Source organism: Periplaneta americana, chromosome 4 (genome assembly GCF_040183065.1).
Source record: "Periplaneta americana isolate PAMFEO1 chromosome 4, P.americana_PAMFEO1_priV1, whole genome shotgun sequence".
NCBI classification, from domain to species: domain Eukaryota; kingdom Metazoa; phylum Arthropoda; class Insecta; order Blattodea; family Blattidae; genus Periplaneta; species Periplaneta americana.
The window spans coordinates 193348904-193370882 of NC_091120.1; the positions used below are offsets into that span (position 1 = coordinate 193348904).

The 21979-nt window shown below is 36.5% G+C and overlaps 1 protein-coding gene across 1 annotated transcript in view; it reads left to right on the forward strand.

Moving 5' to 3' along the window:
- Nucleotides 1-21979, forward strand: part of LOC138698547 (serine/threonine-protein kinase SIK2-like) — a 282464-nt gene that overhangs the window by 93565 nt on the left and 166920 nt on the right. Inside the window, exon 2 of the mRNA XM_069824552.1 lies at nucleotides 21438-21554. Within this exon, the coding sequence (XP_069680653.1) occupies nucleotides 21438-21554 (117 nt within the window). The remainder of the gene's footprint in view (nucleotides 1-21437; nucleotides 21555-21979) is intronic.

The following is a 21979-nucleotide window of genomic DNA, read 5'->3' on the forward strand; positions in this document are numbered from 1 at the left end:
CCGGGTCTGGTTGTGGTGTATATAGACCTGTATTGCAGTAAAATTTACTCCTGAGGCCAGAATCGCTCGTACCGGGTCTGGTTGTGATGTATATAGACCTGTATTGCAGTAAAATTTACTCCTGAGGCCAGAATCGCTCGTACCGGGTCTGGTTGTGATGTATATAGACCTGTTTTGCAGTAAAATTTACTCCTGAGTCCAGAATCGCTCGTACCGGGTCTGGTTGTGATGTATATAGACCTGTTTTTCAGTAAAATTTACTCCTGAGGCCAGAATCGCTCGTACCGGGTCTGGTTGTGATGTATATAGACCTGTTTTGCAGTAAAATTTACTCCTGAGGCCAGAATCGCTCGTACCGGGTCTGGTTGTGGTGTATATAGACCTGTTTTGCAGTAAAATTTACTCCTATGGCCAGAATCGCTCGTACCGGGTCTGGTTGTGATGTATATAGACCTGTTTTGCAGTAAAATTTACTCCTGAGGCCAGAATCGCTCGTACCGGGTCTGGTTGTGGTGTATATAGACCTGTTTTGCAGTAAAATTTACTCCTGAGGCCAGAATCGCTCGTACCGGGTCTGGTTGTGGTCTATATATAGACCTGTTTTGCAGTAAAATTTACTCCTGAGGCTAGAATCGCTCGTACCGGGTCTGGTTGTGATGTATATAGACCTGTTTTGCAGTAAAATTTACTCCTGAGGCCAGAATCGCTCGTACCGGGTCTGGTTGTGATGTATATAGACCTGTTTTGCAGTAAAATTTACTCCTGAGGCCAGAATCGCTCGTACCGGGTCTGGTTGTGGTGTATATAGACCTGTTTTGCAGTAAAATTTACTCCTATGGCCAGAATCGCTCGTACCGGGTCTGGTTGTGATGTATATAGACCTGTTTTGCAGTAAAATTTACTCCTGAGGCCAGAATCGCTCGTACCGGGTCTGGTTGTGATGTATATAGACCTGTTTTGCAGTAAAATTTACTCCTGAGGCCAGAATCGCTCGTACCGGGTCTGGTTGTGATGTATATAGACCTGTTTTGCAGTAAAATTTACTCCTGAGGCCAGAATCGCTCGTACCGGGTCTGGTTGTGGTGTATATAGACCTGTTTTGCAGTAAAATTTACTCCTGAGGCCAGAATCGCTCGTACCGGGTCTGGTTGTGATGTATATAGACCTGTTTTGCAGTAAAATTTACTCCTGAGGCCAGAATCGCTCGTACCGGGTCTGGTTGTGGTGTATATAGACCTGTTTTGCAGTAAAATTTACTCCTGAGGCCAGAATCGCTCGTACCGGGTCTGGTTGTGGTGTATATAGACCTGTTTTGCAGTAAAATTTACTCCTGAGGCCAGAATCGCTCGTACCGGGTCTGGTTGTGGTGTATATAGACCTGTTTTGCAGTAAAATTTACTCCTGAGGCCAGAATCGCTCGTACCGGGTCTGGTTGTGATGTATATAGACCTGTTTTGCAGTAAAATTTACTCCTGAGGCCAGAATCGCTCGTACCGGGTCTGGTTGTGATGTATATAGACCTGTTTTGCAGTAAAATTTACTCCTGAGGCCAGAATCGTTCGTGACGGGTCTGGTTGTGGTGTATATAGACCTGTTTTGCAGTAAAATTTACTCCTGAGGCCAGAATCGTTCGTGCCGGGTCTGGTTGTGGTGTATATACACCTGTTTTGCAGTAAAATTTGTTCCTGAGGCCAGAATCGTTCGTGCCGGGTCTGGTTGTGATGTATATAGACCTGTTTTGCAGTAAAATTTACTCCTGAGGCCAGAATCGCTCGTGCCGGGTCTGGTTGTGATGTATATAGACCTGTTTTGCAGTAAAATTTGTTCCTGAGGCCAGAATCATTCATGCCGGGTCTGTCTTCTGAATTTCCTGTATTTTCGCGGGGTTTGAGCTTGCGCTTAAAACGTTGTAGCCGAGGCACAATTCGTCTGGCCTGGTCAGGTTTTACTCCTCACATCCATGGGCCGGTCTCAAGGGTAGAGTGGGGTGGGAATAGCAATGGTGACTTGTCTTCCTAAATAGGTCATAAATAACACAAATTCCAGCTCTTTGGCAGGCAGAGACCCACACTATTCCCTCCCCTTATGTCTCAGTTTATGACTTAAGCGAGGGTGTTGTACTATTGTACTTCGTAGTACAGTAGTGAATCTGGGCCAATGTTGTTATGTGTTTCGGGAAAATATAAACAGAAACAAATGCGAGAAATAATGCTGGTGTAGTTAATTCATTGTTAGAGTGTCCTTTTTTCAAGAGGAAATAATATTGAAAGAAAGGAAGTTTTAAATAAAGAGAGAGTCTACCGAGATACTCACGACATCGCTGACAATTTTTCTGACAGATAATCTTAAAACGCGAGTTTCTATTGCATCCTGGTATGGGCAACATAAATGGTTAAGTGGTAATGTGGTGTAAAATAAACTTCTGTGCTGGCCTTGTTCGTTGCTGTCAAGGGAAAAAAATAAAAAGAACAGAAAGGAGGGGATTTTCAACACATAATGTGGGTTGCTTCATCACACTGAAACAATCACTGAAACTCACAGCATAACAGCTTATTTGGTGAGTGACATTATTTTTAATCAATAGCTGGCTAATAATAATAGACTAATAATAATAATAATAATACAGTAATCATGATATTAATAATATAACAATAATTAATATCATAAATAAACATTTCCTATCGGAGGCACTTAAACTACGAGTAGTTGCATCTCGCCTCACCGAGGATTTCGATCACCGGCCGCTACTGCTTAGTTGTTCCCTTAAACTTATCCACCATTTTACTAACATCATTATTGTTGCAAGAAGGAGGAGGCATAGCGAAATCGAAGAGGGAAAAACAAGGGATAAAAGGAGAGAGAAGATACAGGGGAAAGTGTAGGAAGACAAGTTGAGGATAGCGTGGAATAAGAGGGGAGAAGCTGAGGAATTGAGGACGTAGTGGCGGAAGAAAGAGTTTCAAAAAGTATTTTGGAAGAAGAGAAGAAATAGAATGAGAAAAGAAGGGAAAGGAAGCGAAGGAGCTAAGAGGAGAAGGATGAGAAAACGAATGTGGAGATGGAAGAAGGAGAAGAATGTCTATGGCGAGGAAGTTGAAGGGTGTAGAGGGAGAAAAACAAAATAAGGAAGAGGAGATCTTTCTTGTTCTACGAGGATTCGAGTAGATGAAGCTATTTCTGTAATGATAACTTCTTTTTATCTATTTCAATTACATTTGCAATGTAATACTAACCTCACATTTACACTGCTTTTTTTGTATCTCTCATTAATTTGTGAATGTTTTATTCTTCTATTCAATTTAAAATAATTTTACAATATCTGTTTGATCTCGCACTCGGCGAAGATTTTTCTGCGAATAATGAATAGACATTTATATTCTAAGATGGAACGAGATTTGGAAAAGCAATTTTGCTTCAGGAAGGAAAAAGGTACGAGAGTTGCAATAATAATTGGACTGCTGCAAACAATGGCCGAAAGATATCTAGAGAAAACTAAGCAAGTTGAAAAGGCTTTTGACACAGTGGGTTGGAAGAAACTTACGGAGATACTGAAGAAAATTGATGTGGACTAGAAAGAGAGAATATTTTTTTTTAATTTTAGTTAGTTATTTAACGACGCTGTATCAACTACTAAGTTATTTAGCGTCGATGATATTTGGCGAGATGAGGCCGAGGTTTCGCCATAGATTACCTTGCATTTACATTACGCTTGGGGAAAAATTCGGAAAAAACCCAACCAGGTAATCAGCCCAAGCGGGGATCGAACTCGCGCCCGGACGCAACTTCAGACCGGCAGGCAAGCGCCTTAACCGACTGAGCCACGCCGGTGGCTGAAAGAGAGAATAATATTAAGTAATTTTTATATGAATCAGTCGAAGTCAGTGTAGGGGAAGAAATGTGGGAGGGTAGCAGAATAGTTAAAAGAGTACGAGAAGGATGCCGTTTAGTTTTCAGAACATGGACGGGTGATATTAGGAGGTAGAAGAATAAAATGCATAAGATTTGCTGATGATATGGCTTTGTAAGCAAAAGAAGAAACGATACGGTATGTCGCTGAAGATAAATGACAGCTGTGAGCAGTATGGGATGAAGATAAATACAAACAAGACGAAGACCATGGTTATCGGAAGAAAAATAAAGAAGGTAAACGTGCGAATTCTAAGTGAGGCAGTAGAGCAAGTGAACAGCTTCAAATACTTGGGGTGCAGTGGTGGCTCGTGGGTATTGAATTAAGGGGCGCTGCATACAAAAATAAACCAAGCAACTTACTTTATTTAAAGAATAGTTCCATGCGCCTTATCTTGTAAGTTGTGTTTAAAAGAGACAGGCTCATGTTAGTAGATTTACTGGCATTTAAAAGAATCCTGCGGACAAAATTCCGGCACACCGGCGACGCTGATATAATCCCTGCTGTTGTGAGTGTCGTTAAATAAACCATAAGTTAATTTTTTATATGCAGATTTGAACCTTAGAAACATCTAACTGGCGATGTTGTAGTTGGTTGTATAATATATATACACGATACATCAATAAATTAACAAAATAACTGAGCCAGAAATTGAATTCAGGATCTTCAAGAGTATGCACCAGGGCGCTTGCCTCTTTTATTGTGATGTCAGATGTTTCAGATTCCATTATGGTTTGAAAACATTCTAGCAATGGCTCCTTCTCATGAACAACATTTACTGTTCTTATTTTAAATCCATCTTGTTGCCCCAGCTGATGGAATTGTCTTTGAAATACATAAATCTAATACAGACTGTGTGGAGATCGAGAGAAGAAAGTAGAGATACTGGATAAATTATCAAAAAATATGCGAGCCTTTGTATTTTGTTTAGCGGCTCTTTCCATTATGAGATTCAACTGATGGGCACTTAATTTCACATTTCTCCTGAATTGTTAAGGTACTGAACTGAATAGACTGTAAATATTGTACAGAATTAAACATTGTTGCACTTGTTATACTCACAACATTAAAGAAAATGTATTTAAAACTGCGCGCTACTGACAAACTGCTGCAAGTTCTGCAGCGCCTGGAAACTCTGGATTCACGGCAAGGGGCAGCAGTGAGGAGGGGTAAAACTAACACTCAAAGCATCCGAGACGAGACTGGCAGCTCCAGGGGAGGAAGTGGCTTCAGCCTATAGTCCTTGTCTCTGGTTTCGCTCTGGCAGCACCAGGGGAGGAAGTGACTTCACTAACGATTGCGTGCATGTCATTGAGAACGAAAATTTTTAAAAACTTCGAGCCGCTAAATAGAGACTGTATAATAAATGTTTTTTCACAACATAAAACGAGACAAGAGCCACAAATGTCTGAGGGTGCTGCAGCTCCGCAGCCCCTCTTCGAAAGCCGCCCCTGTTGGGGTGTACTATAACTAGTAACGTGAAGTCCTGCCAGGAAGACAAAAGGAGGATAACAATGGCAAAGAAAGTTTTCAGTAGGAAAAGGAGCATCTTCTGCGGACCTCTGGAAAAACAACTAAGGAAGAGACTAGTGAAGTGCTTTGTATGGAGTGTAGCATTGTATGGAGCAGAAAAATGGACATTACGACGAAATGAAGACAAGCGAAGTGCCTCCCAAACTTGTCTGTTTTTTTTTCTATTAATATTAGAAAATATTGGATTCAAAAGATGTTTTTTGCTTTTGTTTATGATTAAGTTTCTGTGCTTAAATTGACGAATTAATGTCTTCAGACCATGTGTCTGGACTATAATATTTATTTTAAATTTTTGAATGTATAAGAATTTCTATACCTCATTTGAGGAATGAAAGCACTGTAATGTTTCTTTTGCAACAGCCTGTACTCACGTGTTAGAAGTCTACAGGTATTCAGGGCGCCACTTGGAGAAATATGAATAACATACTACACAACAATGCAGAAAACAGAAAAGTGATCCCGATATAATGTGTAAATTTAAAGATGACATTAAATAAATAATTGAATCGGTTATTGTTGGAAGGAACTAAGTCCACTTTTTAAAGTTTTGAAATAATCGAAAAATATTGTTTTGTGGATGAAGATTATCCACAAAACAGTATTTTTCGATTATCTCAAAACTTTAAAAAGTGGACTTAGTTCCTTTCAACAATAACCAATTCAATTAGAGTTTACATTTCATATGATATTTTCAGAAAGTTAATCTTCATATAAAAATGAAGTTTCTATTAGCACTGTTACGTAGTTTTATTGATATATGCATAAGTTATGCCCTATTATAATTTGTAGTAGACCTACAGTTCAAACCCTATAGAACTCGATCCGAAACATCGCGGATATGGATGTAATACTGTAAGAAACATACCCTTGAAAATACATTTAACAAATACAGTAATCGTATTCCTATATACTGTACCACGGTGAAGCTATAACGGGGGGAGGAGGTAAATGATGTCCCCCGTAACTCCTTATATGGGGATTCTATGGTTTTGCTTTGCCCCCCCCCTCTCCCAAGGAAACGGTTCTCTCTCCGCCTATGAGCGAATAGAAGCATTTGAAATGTGGGTATGGAGAAGAATGGAGCGTGTGAAGTGGACAGACAGAATAAGAAATTAATTTGTGCTGGAAAGAGTGAGCGAAGAATGATACTGAACCTGATCAGAAAGAGGAAAAGGATGAAGGATGCACTGGAAGGAATGGTGAACGGGAGAAGAGTTCGTGGCAGAATAAGATATCAGATGATAAACGACATTAAGATACATGGATCATATTCGGAAAGACAGAAAATAGAGTAGATTGGAGAATGCTGGGTTTGCAATGAAAGTTCTGTCCTTGGACAGAAAACTATGAATGAATGATCATAAGACTTTAATCTTTGAATATCATCTCTAGTTAATCAGAAATTTGATCTGATGCAGCCTTCGCTGCACTATGTGAGTCGCCTGGGTTAAATTATCGTATTGCAGTTAACAAACTTTCGCTAAAAGAGACAATTCTTTTGTTAGCTGTGTTACTTCTCATCTATTTACGTCACAACGCGCTACGTTCTCGGAAATGTACACAATCCTCGCCCCTCTCTCTCTTTGTATTATTCAACTCTTTTACAATCGTGGGACTAATGGCGATCTTACCTAATCTGGGTTTCATCTTGACCTTGTTTGTAAACGTTCTCTTCATTGTTCAATTGATATTGTGACACGTATTCCTTCTCCTCAGAGCTCTTCGGGAATCTTTGCCTAAGTAAATTTCAAGGATCTATTTTGACTTGAGACACAATGGAACTGAAGTACCTACTGTTTGTCCTCTTATGTTCATAGCTAGAGACCGGATTTTTATGTAATATCAGCGTGTGAAATATGTACATATTTATGTAAGAAAAATAAGCTGAATATGTACCAAAATTTGTAAAATCATGAAAATATTTAATATCAATATCTGACAGGTACAGGATAGGTAAGACTCTCCAGTTGTGATTTCATAGAGCACCCGACTTTTTTACCGCACACTTGACACATTACTATTTTTCCATCTGTAGTGAAAGCTTCGTCCATTTAAGTACTAAAACTAGAGAACTGAGTGAAATGAATGACATAACAGAACTGCAAGCACTGTTTCGCTTTACTGGATTAGAAAATAAGAGGAGATGTGGGACACATGCATTTTAGCTGCTCCCTGTAAGAAACAAGTACCACTAAAACCTCAAACTATAGACATTTACAAACTGTTGTTTGAAAAGTGACATTCCTGTCTCATTCAGATGGGTAGGATTATTCCAGCCGAGAACCATACTTTATAATTGCTCGGAAAATCCATTTCCGTATAGGTGTACTAAATTTAAAATAAAAATGTCAAGCAATAACCTGAAAGTCTCATGTCAGACTTGACATGGGTTTTCCCTGGAAGAATTAGGAAGATGGTGGGTAAGGTTGCAAATTGCATGGGAACGGCTTGTTAAGACGTGTGCAGAACAATTATAGTTCGAGACAAATCATGTCGTCCTCGTCCCACTCCACCGCATGAAGGTAACGCTACTTTCTTAGTGATTTTTACAATACAGGGTAGTTGTATGAGAAATATTGCCTTTTGTTCACTCATATTTACAGTGGGCGGTATGGGGTGAGTGCCTCTACTACTTTCTGGAACTAAGGACGTTATGTATCGTCCCGAAATATATCCTTTCTTGGGTAGGTAAAAAAGCTTTTTTAATCTGTGTATTTCAAATTGTAAACTTCTCCAGCAGAAGTTTTTCTTTTTTTCCTTTCAGAGAAGTAAAAACGAATAAAACCCCTAAATATGTAGATTTATGTAATGCCAGGCCATAATATGTAATGTGGGGTAAATATGTAAAAATATGTAGTATCAAATTTTAATATATTAATGGTAATTACAATATTCGCAAAGATTTGTTATTTATATACGGTTGGGTTGAAAGGAATATAATATGTAATTACATAAAAATCCGGTCCCTATTCACAGCTTCCTTCGAGAGGAAGTAATGCTGTGGGTCCGATTTCGTTGATTTACGGCAGTTAACCATGAAAGCCCAAAAACTCGTAAAATGCAGTTACTGATTCCAAAGATCTGAATCCAAAGTTAATACACGCTGAAAATGTCTGCAGACTACTTAGATATGGCCACTAGATACGAAAAGTGGTCCATGAGTTGTAACGTCGGGTAGACGCTATTAGATAGCAACAGGGCGAAGTGTACAGCTCTGCGAAAGGCTGGTAGATGACAGCAGAGTGAAAACCAAATGTATCAACTTCGTAGTACTCCCAACAGAGCTCGCAATATGACTAGGATTCCCAGAAATATCAGAAAAAATACGTGACACACAGCATTGATGTATATTTTCAATCACGTTAATTCAAATTCAAATTCAAATTCAAATTTATTTACAATTTACATTTGAAATGAATACATATGAATATATACCCGAAATGAGCATCTGCTCGTGCTCGGGTACAGTCCAGTAGTCTACATAAATTTTACAGAGATCAAATAATAATCCTGATGATAGAAATAACAGTGACAATAATAATAATAATAATAATAATAATAATAATAATAATAATAATAATAATAATAGAATAATCGTGACAGAAATGATACAAAGATTGTAATACAAAATAGTTCATTAATAATAATATTATTAATAATAATATTAATAGTAATAATGATAATAATAATAATAATAATAGTGATAAAACAAAAATATTTACAATAATATAAATACTAAGACGGATAAAATAAAATATAAAACCACTAGCGAGAGTTAGCACAACTTAAATAAGCATATAATAACCGGAAAAAAATGACGAACTCGAAAATCAACAGAAAAGTTCGTTGTATCGCAGACGACAGCAACCGCCGTATTGACATTGTGTTGTGCATTATTGGCAGTAGGGGGGAGCCGAAAGTCTACGTAACTGCCGTTCTCTTCGAATCTTCTCGTAAAATCATGGGAAGTTAATGCTGCAAAAACAAAATGTCTACGAGTCAAACTGTTCATTATTACCAGGATAAATACAAATAATACTGAAATATATTAATCTAATTTCAGTTATAGATCTCCCCTTTGGTGCAAGAGGTATCATATCAAAATATTTTATGAATGGCGGGGAAAATATAAATTTCAAGAACTCTCTAGTGACAGAGATAGTGACAAGTACAATCAAGTGTATCTGTGGCGATGCTAAGAAATCATTTATAATCTATATTGTCTTCGAACAGTTCACTCCCTATTTCATATGAAAGAATTTCTACCACTTAGTCTAAAAAAAGAATCTTATTCAGACGCTTGTAATGCCCCATTTTGATTATTGCGATTCCTTGCTAACTAATGTAAGTTCACTCTTAGCTGAGAGGCTACAACGTGTTCATAATGTGTGCATACGATTCATCTGCAATACTCGTAAATTTGACCATATAACACCTTCCCTCCAGTTACTTTCATGGGTGCGTCTGAAGGAACTAAGAACAATACATTCACTGTCTCTTCTGTTTAGAATCATGCATACTTCTACTCCGAATTATCTGTTATCGCGCTTTCAATTTCTTACAACTCTTCCAAACCGACATCAAGCACTTCTTTCTATCCCTCATCATAGAACTTCTTTATACTCATCTTCCTATACTGTAGAAATACCTCGCCTCTGGAATTCGTTACCTAATGACGTCAGGAACTGCCGGACTCTATCACAATTAAATTGGAAAATTTCGTCTTAGTTAATGTTTTTTTTTTTTTTAGATATTACTGGAAGTATTGATTTGTATTTTTTTTTCTTTTTTAATCTAGATTAAAATTGCAAGTTTCTTGTTTATGTTAGTTAATTAGTTAGGATACAATTAATTATGATACTTAATCACTCATTTAAAGTTTGTGTGACTGCAACCTGTGTATATTTTTGTGTGGCTTTACTTTGTTTATAGTGTTTTTTTCTCTCTCTCTTTATTTCTTGTGTAGCTTTACTTTGTAAGTGTATTTTTTTCTGTTTATTTCTATTTTTGTATTTCTATTCCTGGTGTTATGGAAGAGAAGGCCTGTTGGTCTTAACTACACCAGAATAAATAAATAATAAAACAATACAATTAAATCGAAGTACGTAAATATACTATCATTGAAAATAAAGGACTTACGGGACACTAGGACTAGTGATGAGATAAATTGCTCTTTTGTGATCACTGTTCGACCTGTGATTGCTCATTTATGATCACGGTGATCTTAGACAGTGAAACAGTGATAAACAGTAATTCAACTGCGAACTTGTTCGAGGTGAAAACTAAACAGTTCATTCTTCCCCGCTCATCACAGCGTCTCACTGCGATGTTTCAGAGCTCTCGATATTTCACACATGATAGGAAAGAGAAAGTGTTGAGGCTATGTTTGTACTTCACAGAAGGCAAGTGTAAGCACAATATTGAGATGCAAATGTAAGCGTTTCATCATTTTAAAACAGATTAAAGGTTTGAAAGTCAGTATTCATTCATTCATTCATTCATTCATTCATTCAAAAATTCCAAAATGTCCTAAGTCCTTTTTTTTTTAAGATTTTAACTTGCTTTATTCACGTTTTAATTTAGCCTTTTCTAGCCTATATATTATAACAGTGTAAGTTTATTTAACATATTCTCCCAAGTTTTGACTTAGTTAATGTTTCCATAGACTATATTTTTTCAAACGGATCTAAGTGCATCAAATTTATCTTATCAGTTTTTGTCATTTTTATCAAAACTCGTCATTTGGACTTAGGCCAGTTTAGAATCCACCTCTTCAATTAAGCAAAGGTCCTTCTCTTTCATTCATATTAATATTTAAAATATGTAAGCCTATTACTTACTGGCTTTTAAGGAACCCGGAGCTTCATTGCCACCCTCACATAAGCCCGCCATTGGTCCCTATCCTAACACTCTATACGCATTTCTGGATTCGCCCATATTTAGTATTTAGTATTTATTTATTTATTTATTTAACCTGGTAGAGATAAGGCCGTCAGGCCTTCTCTGCCCCTCTACCAGGAGATTCCAACTACAATATCAACAATAAAATTACAATTAGTATTGAATTTAAAATTACAATTACAAATAACATTACAATTAGTATTAAATTTACGTGCTACATGTCCTGCCCACCTCAAACGTCTAGTCTCATTCCGAGGCTTATTTGAAGGATTCGTAACAAGCTGTTTTTTACGGTGATGGGTTGTTAGCCCTTCGCCCAACCCCCAAGCTGGAGGACCACCCCTCATCGGCTGTCCGCGAATGCTTATTCAGTATATTCACAGCTTCCCTTCATATCTGGAGGCCGTCTCCTCGATCCGCAACCTGAGGACGCGCCATGCCGTGGTGATAGGGACCCACAATACATGGTTGTAAGCCTATTACTTTTAAAAAATCACGACACACGAATTTTGGAATAAGCACTTTCACGCTGCAATGTGAACATGTAAAGAGACTGTATTCACTATGACAGTATCGAGTAGGTTATTTTATGACGCTTTATCAACATCTCAGGTTATTTAGCGTCTGAATAAGATGAAGGGGATAATACCGGTGAAATGAGTCCGGGGTCCAGCACCAAAAGTTACCCAGCATTTGCTCATGTTGGGTTGAGGGAAAACCTCAACCAGGTAATTTGCCCCGACCGGGATTCAGTACCGAGAACCGGTTAGAGTGACATTCTTCAATTTAAGTGGAAAATTTTGGTCATGCTTTCCAGCTAATTGATCACCGACATCTGCAACACAGAAATTTTGAGTTTTGAGATCAGAGGATACGCCGCCCATTATTGTATTGTCGGACCATCGGATCTGTGCCCCTTCAGCGCTGTCGTCGTTCTTGGAAAAGTTAACGCCTGTACTCACTCCATTCCACCCGCTTTCCTCCCACCACGTTAAACAGCAGGCTATGAACCTTGCCGAATAGGGATGTTGCCAAACTTCCGTCAAACGGTGTCATAAATAACTGGTCCTCCATGCTACAATATCATTTCTTTCAATAAAAATACATCTTGTGATTCTAACGTTTCATTTCCTGCATAGCCTCCCTCTCTCCTGATTTTCTTTGTTAGGCGCTCTGACCTGTCTATATAAATTACATGAAATGTTGTATTATTAGTATTAGTTAAGTAAGTAATTTTAATACATAATCAATTGAAATAAAATAAGCCTCACCTGTGATCGCAGCTGCTATTTTCGTTGCCTGATTTATAGGAAACAGATATTGACCTGTTTGTTTCTCTTCATCGCAAAATGCTATTACGTACTTGCTTAATATTTTTTTCGCCACTCCGTGCTACAGTATTCATGTTGAGTTGACAACACTGGACTGCAAGTGCAAATAAACTGTCCCGCAAGAAGGCCAAAATTGTGAGTAGTGGGGGACAGAAAGGGAGAGAGCTAGAAAAGAGAGAGATAGGAATGCAGGGAAAGAAATGAATTACCGAGGCTGAGAAGGAATTAGGATTCAGTTCGCATACAGTATCTTACGGGAGCACAGATCCGATGGTCCGACAATAATCGGCTTCCAGGCAATTTTTTGACCAGTCAAATACAGCGGTATTCCCTTTTCCGAAAGCTGAAAGATTTCTAAGTCTGAAAAATTCCCGATCATTAAAACATAAGCAGCTTGATTTTATATTTTAGAGCTTACAGACGATCTGGATCTATGCTTTTCGACACATTCAGGAAAATTATTCTCCTAAGAATATTTCAAATATAACATTTATTCGTGAAAAATGCTTAGAAAAGGAAATGACAAATTCCAGGAGAATATCTCACGGCGCGGTATAATTGATGCCATGGCCCGGTTGTTGAGAAACACTGTTCTAAGTTACACAAGTTCAAAAGCTAATGCTTGCAAATCAAAGAAAATGACTACTACTGCATTAAACATGGTCTCCATTTATGTCTTCCACGTAATCTCGGGCTTCTTGCGATCGGCAGCTGTTTCTCTTATCAGCACTTCTTCCGCAAACTGCTTGCTCCCTCTCCTGCAACGCTCATTATCGCGCCCAACAAAGCCATCTGAATCCCTGCTATGATTATTGAACACCATCAAGCACACATGGAAAATGAGCGTGGAAAGGCTGCCGGGCGCCATTTCGCTCCCAGAGCCATCTTCAGTAAATATTTCAAGATTGTTACCATGGCAACGCAACGCTTCGTTCAACCTCTGAACTTGCACTGAAATAATTATAAGGCTGTGGACAAACAAAATTGCTGCGTTTTTGATACAAAAAATCTAATTTCCGTCTGTACAGATATACATAAATGTACGATATAATTAGATTTATTAATTTATTACCACGCCATTGTTACAAAGATTGCTAACTGATACTTCTTGATTTAATGAACTCATTTAATTACAAAAGCCATTCATATATGCGAGTGCATACATAATAAGCGAACCGAGCGCAAATTAGCTGGAATTGGCTAGCAAACAATTCCTCAAATTAAATATACGGTGTCATCAATATGACACAAACTTGCTCATTCTGCGTTCAACGCGTTTCGCAGTTATTCAGTTTCTTTTCCACGCTAAGAATTATATTCTCGCTTATATAGGGTGCGGCAATAAAATGTGACAGTTTTCATAACCCTTTTTAGGACACTGAGACGAATTATCAGTATATAGTGGAAGAAATGTCAGTACAGTGCAATTTAGGCCTACCAATCTGTATTTAATATTTCCAATTCCTGTCTAACGCATTTCCAATTCACTACGGGCTAAAGCAAGTAGATGCACTATCACCTTTACTTTTTAACTTTGCTTTAGAATATGCCATTAGGAAAGTTCAGGATAACAGACAGAGTTTGGAATTGAACGGGTTACATCAGCTGCTTGTTCATGCGAATGACGTGAATATGTTAGGAGAAAATCCAAAAACTATTAGAGAAAACACGGGAATTTCACTTCAAGCAAGTAAAGAGATAGGTTTTGAAGTAAAACCCGAAAAAAACAAAGTATATAAATATGTCTTGTGACTGGAACATAGTACGAAATGGAAGTATAAAAATTCGAAATTTATCCTTTGAAGAGGTGGAAAAATTCAAATGGCAAAAGTAACAAATATAAATTAGACTTTTTTTTTTAATTTAGACCGGCCAGAGGCCGTTTACCAAAGTTATCTTTGTTTTCTGTTTTCTTTTTCATTTGTTTCCTTTTTGTTTTACTGACACTAATACAAACATAACACCCATGTCCGAGGCGGGATTCAAACCCACAACCCTTCGGACCAAGCGATAGAGACATACCGTGCCCCTACCGCTTGAGCCATTCGGGCCGGCTCTACTCGAGAGGAAACTAAACTCAGAATAAATATGGGAAATGCGTGTTATTATTCGGTTGAGAAGCTTTTGTTATCAGTTGCTCTAAAAAACCTGAAAGTTAGAATTTATATAACAGTTATATTACCGGTTGTTCTGTATGGTTGTGAAACTTGGACTCTAACTTCGAGAGAGGAGCAGAGATTAAGGGTGTTTGAGAATAAGGTTCTTAGGAAAATATTTGAGGCTAAGAGGGATGAAGTTAAAGGAGAATGCAGAAAATTACACAACGCAGAACTGCACGCATTGTATTCTTCACCTGACATAATTAGGAACAGTAAATCCAGACGTATGAGATAGGTAGGGCATGTAGCACATATGGATGAATACAGAAATGCATATAGAGTGTTAGTCGGAAGAATTGAGGGGAAAAGAACTTTCGGGAGGCCGAGGCGTGTGGATAATGTTAAAATGGATTTGATGAATATTAAAATGGATTTGAGGGAGGTGGGATACGATGCTAGGGACTGCATTATTCTTGCTCAGAATAGAGACCGATGTAGAGCTTATGTGAGGGTTCTCTAAAAGCCATTTGTAAATAAGTTCAAAGGATCGTTAGATGACAAACTAATATTGCTACTACTAGTACCACTGTTGCTACTACTACTGGTACTACTACTCTTACTGCTACTGCTGCTACTACTGTTGCTACAAATGCTATGATGTTGCTACTACTATTACTACTACTACTACTACTACTACTACTACTGGTACTACTACTATTGCTACTACTGTTGCTACAAATGCTACTGGTACTACTACTCTTACTGCTACTGTTGCTACAAATGCTATGATGTTGCTACTACTATTACTACTACTACTACTACTACTACTACTACTACTACTACTGGTACTACTACTATTGCTACTACTGTTGCTACAAATGCTACTGGTACTACTACTCTTGCTGCTACTGTTGGTACTACTGTTGCTACAAATGCTATGATGTTGGTACTACTATTACTACTACTACTACTGGTACTACTACTATTGCTACTACTGTTGCTACAAATGCTACTGGTACTACTACTCTTGCTGCTACTGTTGGTACTACTGTTGCTACAAATGCTATGATGTTGCTACTACTATTACTACTACTACTACTACTACTACTACTACTGGTACTACTACTATTGCTACTACTGTTGCTACAAATGCTACTGGTACTACTACTCTTACTGCTACTGTTGGTACTACTGTTGCTACAAATGCTATGATGTTGCTACTACTATTACTACTACTACTACTGGTACTACTACTATTGCTACTACTGTTGCTACAAATGCTACTGGTACTACTACTCTTACTGCTACTGTTGCTACTACCGTTGCTAAAAATGCTATGATGTTGCTACTACTATTACTACTACTACTACTACTACTACTACTACTACTACTACTTGTACTACTACTATTGCTACTACTGTTGCTACAAATGCTACTGGTACTACTACTCTTACTGCTACTGTTGCTACTACCGTTGCTAAAAATGCTATGATGTTGCTACTACTATTACTACTACTACTACTACTACTACTACTACTACTACTACTACTACTACTTGTACTACTACTATTGCTACTACTGTTGCTACAAATGCTACTGGTACTACTACTCTTACTGCTATTGTTGCTACTACTGTTGCTACAAATGCTATGATGTTGCTACTACTACTACTACTACTACTACTATTACTACTACTACTACTGGTACTACTACTATTGCTACTACTGTTGCTACAAATGCTACTGGTACTACTCTTACTGCTACTGTTGCTACTACTGTTGCTACAAATGCTATGATGTTGCTACTACTACTACTACTACTACTACTACTACTACTACTACTACTGGTACTACTACTGCCGCTACTATTACTGCTAGTGCTACTAGATTTTTACGACTGCTGTAACTACTGCTGCTATTACTATTTCATGAATAAAATGAAAATGTATAGACGTCGTTTACTTATCTAAAAGTCCATCTCTCACACGAGTTTGAACCCACAATGTTTGGATACAAGCTGTAACGTCATTCAGCGCGACCAAAGTATAATTAAGTTAGTATCTCACAATTGGTGTTAATCTATGACATGTGACCAGGTTTTGTTTATAAGTTGCGTTCATTATTAAGGAAAGTTAATATCGGCGCTGTACAGCTGATAAAATTGCTGTGTAAGGACAAGGTTACATGGTCTGCATATTTAATAACCCACGCACAAATGGGTAAACAGATAACGAGATAGGAATGTTCATACAACGTGTGTACCGGGTTGCGTTATTGGCAGCCACAGTACCTATAGGCGCTGTGAACCATGTCACTCAGAACGTCGCAGCCCAGCTTTCAGCGGGTAATTCTCAGCGGTTTTTTGCCTTCAAGGTTAAAGAAACATTCTTTTTTTTTATTTTTTAACATTGTAAACTTATTTTCTCCTTTACTGGCTCTTCCCTTTTATTATATTGTTATTCTTTTTTTTCCGTCCTTGCTTCTTCTTTCCCATTTTCGCTCATTATTCTTACCTGTCTTTACTTCTTATTCTCCTCTTCCGTCTTTACTTTTTATTCTTCGTCTTCCATGTCTTTGTTTCTTATTTTCTTTCATTCCCGTTTTTCCTCTTTATTCTTCATTTTCTGTCTTTGCCCCTAACTCTTCTTTTTCTACGCGTCTTCTTCTTATTATATTTTCCGGTCTTTGCTTTTAATCTCCTTCGTCTTTGCTTATTCTTACTTCCTGTCTTTGTTTTTTATTCTTCATTTCATTTCAGTCTTATTAATTTTTCCCGTCTTTGTTTCTTTTTCTTCATCTACATTTCAATCTTTTCTTCCTGTTCTTCTTTCCCGTCTTTGCTTCTTCTTCTACTTTTCAGTCGTTTCTTCTTATTCTTCCTATTTCCCATCTTTGTTTCTTATTCTTCACCTACTGTTCATTTTTTCTTATTATTATTCTTTATCGTCTTTGCTTTTTATTCTTCATCTACATTTCAAATTTTTTCTTATTCTTCTTTCCTGTCTTTGCTTCTCCTTCTATTTCTTCTTCTTCGTCTTCTTCTTCTTCTTCTTCTTCTTCTACTGTTCAGTAGTTTTTCTTATTATTTCCCGTCTTTGCTTCTTATTAATCTATTTTTCAGTCTTTTCTTCTTATTCTTCTTTCCCATCTGCTGCTTTTCAGTCTTTTCTTCTTCTTCACCGACTTTGCTTCTTATTCTTCATCTACTTTTCATTCTATCTTCGTCTTTACCATTTTTGTTTCTTATTCTTCATCTACTTTTCATTCTATCTTCGTCTTTACCATTTTTGTTTCTTATTCTTCATCTACTTTTCATTCTATCTTCTTCTTTCCCATCTTTGTTTCTTATTCTTCATCTACTTTTCATTCTATCTTCGTCTTTACCATTTTTTGTTTCTTATTCTTCATCTACTTTTCATTCTATCTTCGTCTTTACCATTTTTGTTTCTTATTCTTCATCTACTTTTCATTCTAGCTTCGTCTTTACCATTTTTGTTTCTTATTCTTCATCTACTTTTCATTCTATCTTCGTCTTTCCCATCTTTGTTTCTTATTCTTCATCTACTTTTCATTGTATCTTCGTCTTTACCATTTTTGCTTCTTATTCTTCATCTACTTTTCATTCTATCTTCTTCTTTCCCATCTTTGTTTCTTATTCTTCATCTACTTTTCATTGTATCTTCGTCTTTACCATTTTTGCTTCTTAGTCTTCATCTACTTTTCATTCTATCTTCGTCTTTCCCATCTTTGTTTCTTATTCTTCATCTACTTTTCATTGTATCTTCGTCTTTACCATTTTTGCTTCTTATTCTTCATCTACTTTTCATTCTATCTTCTTCTTTCCCATCTTTGTTTCTTATTCTTCATCTACTTTTCATTGTATCTTCGTCTTTACCATTTTTGCTTCTTATTCTTCATCTACTTTTCATTCTATCTTCGTCTTTCCCATCTTTGTTTCTTATTCTTCATCTACTTTTCATTGTATCTTCGTCTTTACCATTTTTGCTTCTTATTCTTCATCTACTTTTCATTCTATCTTTTTCTTTCCCATCTTTGTTTCTTATTCTTCATCTACTTTTCATTGTATCTTCGTCTTTACCATTTTTGCTTCTTATTCTTCATCTACTTTTCATTCTATCTTCGTCTTTCCCATCTTTGTTTCTTATTCTTCATCTACTTTTCATTGTATCTTCGTCTTTACCATTTTTGCTTCTTATTCTTCATCTACTTTTCATTCTATCTTCTTCTTTCCCATCTTTGTTTCTTATTCTTCATCTACTTTTCATTGTATCTTCGTCTTTACCATTTTTGCTTCTTAGTCTTCATCTACTTTTCATTCTATCTTCGTCTTTCCCATCTTTGTTTCTTATTCTTCATCTACTTTTCATTGTATCTTCGTCTTTACCATTTTTGCTTCTTATTCTTCATCTACTTTTCATTCTATCTTCTTCTTTCCCATCTTTGTTTCTTATTCTTCATCTACTTTTCATTGTATCTTCGTCTTTACCATTTTTGCTTCTTATTCTTCATCTACTTTTCATTCTATCTTCGTCTTTCCCATCTTTGTTTCTTATTCTTCATCTACTTTTCATTGTATCTTCGTCTTTACCATTTTTGCTTCTTATTCTTCATCTACTTTTCATTCTATCTTTTTCTTTCCCATCTTTGTTTCTTATTCTTCATCTACTTTTCATTGTATCTTCGTCTTTACCATTTTTGCTTCTTATTCTTCATCTACTTTTCATTCTATCTTCGTCTTTCCCATCTTTGTTTCTTATTCTTCATCTACTTTTCATTGTATCTTCGTCTTTACCATTTTTGCTTCTTATTCTTCATCTACTTTTCATTCTATCTTCTTCTTTCCCATCTTTGTTTCTTATTCTTCATCTACTTTTCATTGTATCTTCGTCTTTACCATTTTTGCTTCTTATTCTTCATCTACTTTTCATTCTATCTTCTTCTTTCCCATCTTTGTTTCTTATTCTTCATCTACTTTTCATTCTATCTTCGTCTTTACCATTTTTTGTTTCTTATTCTTCATCTACTTTTCATTCTATCTTCGTCTTTACCATTTTTGTTTCTTATTCTTCATCTACTTTTCATTCTATCTTCGTCTTTACCATTTTTGTTTCTTATTCTTCATCTACTTTTCATTCTATCTTCGTCTTTACCATTTTTGTTTCTTATTCTTCATCTACTTTTCATTCTATCTTCTTCTTTCCCATCTTTGTTTCTTATTCTTCATCTACTTTTCATTCTATCTTCGTCTTTACCATTTTTGTTTCTTATTCTTCATCTACTTTTCATTCTATCTTCTTCTTTCCCATCTTTGTTTCTTATTCTTCATCTACTTTTCATTCTATCTTCGTCTTTACCATTTTTGTTTCTTATTCTTCATCTACTTTTCATTCTATCTTCGTCTTTACCATTTTTGTTTCTTATTCTTCATCTACTTTTCATTCTATCTTCTTCTTTCCCATCTTTGTTTCTTATTCTTCATCTACTTTTCATTCTATCTTCGTCTTTACCATTTTTGTTTCTTATTCTTCATCTACTTTTCATTCTATCTTCGTCTTTACCATTTTTGTTTCTTATTCTTCATCTACTTTTCATTCTATCTTCGTCTTTACCATTTTTGTTTCTTATTCTTCATCTACTTTTCATTCTATCTTCTTCTTTCCCATCTTTGTTTCTTATTCTTCATCTACTTTTCATTGTATCTTCGTCTTTACCATTTTTGCTTCTTATTCTTCATCTACTTTTCATTCTATCTTCTTCTTTCCCATCTTTGTTTCTTATTCTTCATCTATTTTTCAGTCTTATTCTTATTTCCTGTCTTTTCTTCTTAGTCTTCATCTACTTTTCATTCCATCTTTTTCTTTCCCATCTTTGTTTCTTATTCTTCATCTACTACTTTTTAGTCTCTTCTTATTCTTCTTTACCGTTTTTGTTCCTTATTCTTCATCTATTTTCAGTCTGTTATTCTTATTCTTCTTTCCTGTCTTTTCTTCTTATTCTTATTCTACGTTTCAGTCTTTTCTTCTTTCCCATCTTTGTTTCTTATTCTTCTACTTTACAGTATTTTCTTCTTATTCTTCTTTATCATTTTTGCTTACTCTTCATCTATTTTTCAGTCTGTTACTTTCCTGTCCTTATTATTCTTCTTCTACTTTTCCGTCTTTTCTTCTTAATCTTCTTTCCCATCTTTGTTTCTTATTCTTCTACTTTTCCGTGTTTTCTTCTTATTCTTTTTCTTTTGTTTCTTTGCTTATATTTTTTCCGTCTTTGCTCCTTCTTCTTACCATGTTTGCTATTTCTTCTTCTTACTTGCCTTTGGCTCTTTCTTTCTTCGTTCTTCTACTTTTCATTATGGGATTCTTTGAATTCTTCGACAAATAAGTGATAAATATTTTTTGGGTTTTAACGCAATTGAAATATAAACATCTGATTCTTGTATCAGTAGACCTAGGCTATGCATTTTCCTGAAAATGTGCGAAATACTTTTGCATTGAATTCTACACCTAAATGTACAGTCAGATCAACGTGAAATCATCGACCAGAATGCATTTGCTTGTCGCATAGACTAATGTTTTAATTAGGCTATGCATATCGAGTTTTGGATACCAAATCCGGATTCTAACAGAGGGACTACATTGTGTTTGTGCAGGTGGCCATCAAGATAATAGACAAATCGCAACTGGACGCGGTGAACTTGCAGAAAGTGTACCGGGAGGTGGACATCATGAAGCAACTGGATCATCCCCACATTATCAAGCTTTACCAGGTAAGACTAAACGCCTCGCCCGCGTCTAAGAATATACTGCTTATGAAGTTATGACTCAGAGCTAGAGAAAAACGAAACAGCTTGCAGGATAAACAAAATCCCAGAAACAGGGAAGCACTTGCTGTACACAGAACGTAAATGATTCACATGCAGAAAGGAAGGGGGGGGGGTCTTTTGCACAGTATGAAAATGTTATGATCACAAGTGTACGTGTGGTGCAAAATGGCGATGTGGGAAGGTTTTCTCGAGATAACCCCATTTATTATATCGTTATTTCACCATTTATGTATTTCTCGATAGTGTAGTGGTTATCGTTTGAAGGAAAAACTGAATGAGGTAGAAACAAATAGTAAGAATAAAAACATTCCAGATTTATATAAGGGTATAAAGGAATTTAAGAACGGATATCAGCCAAGGGTAAACGT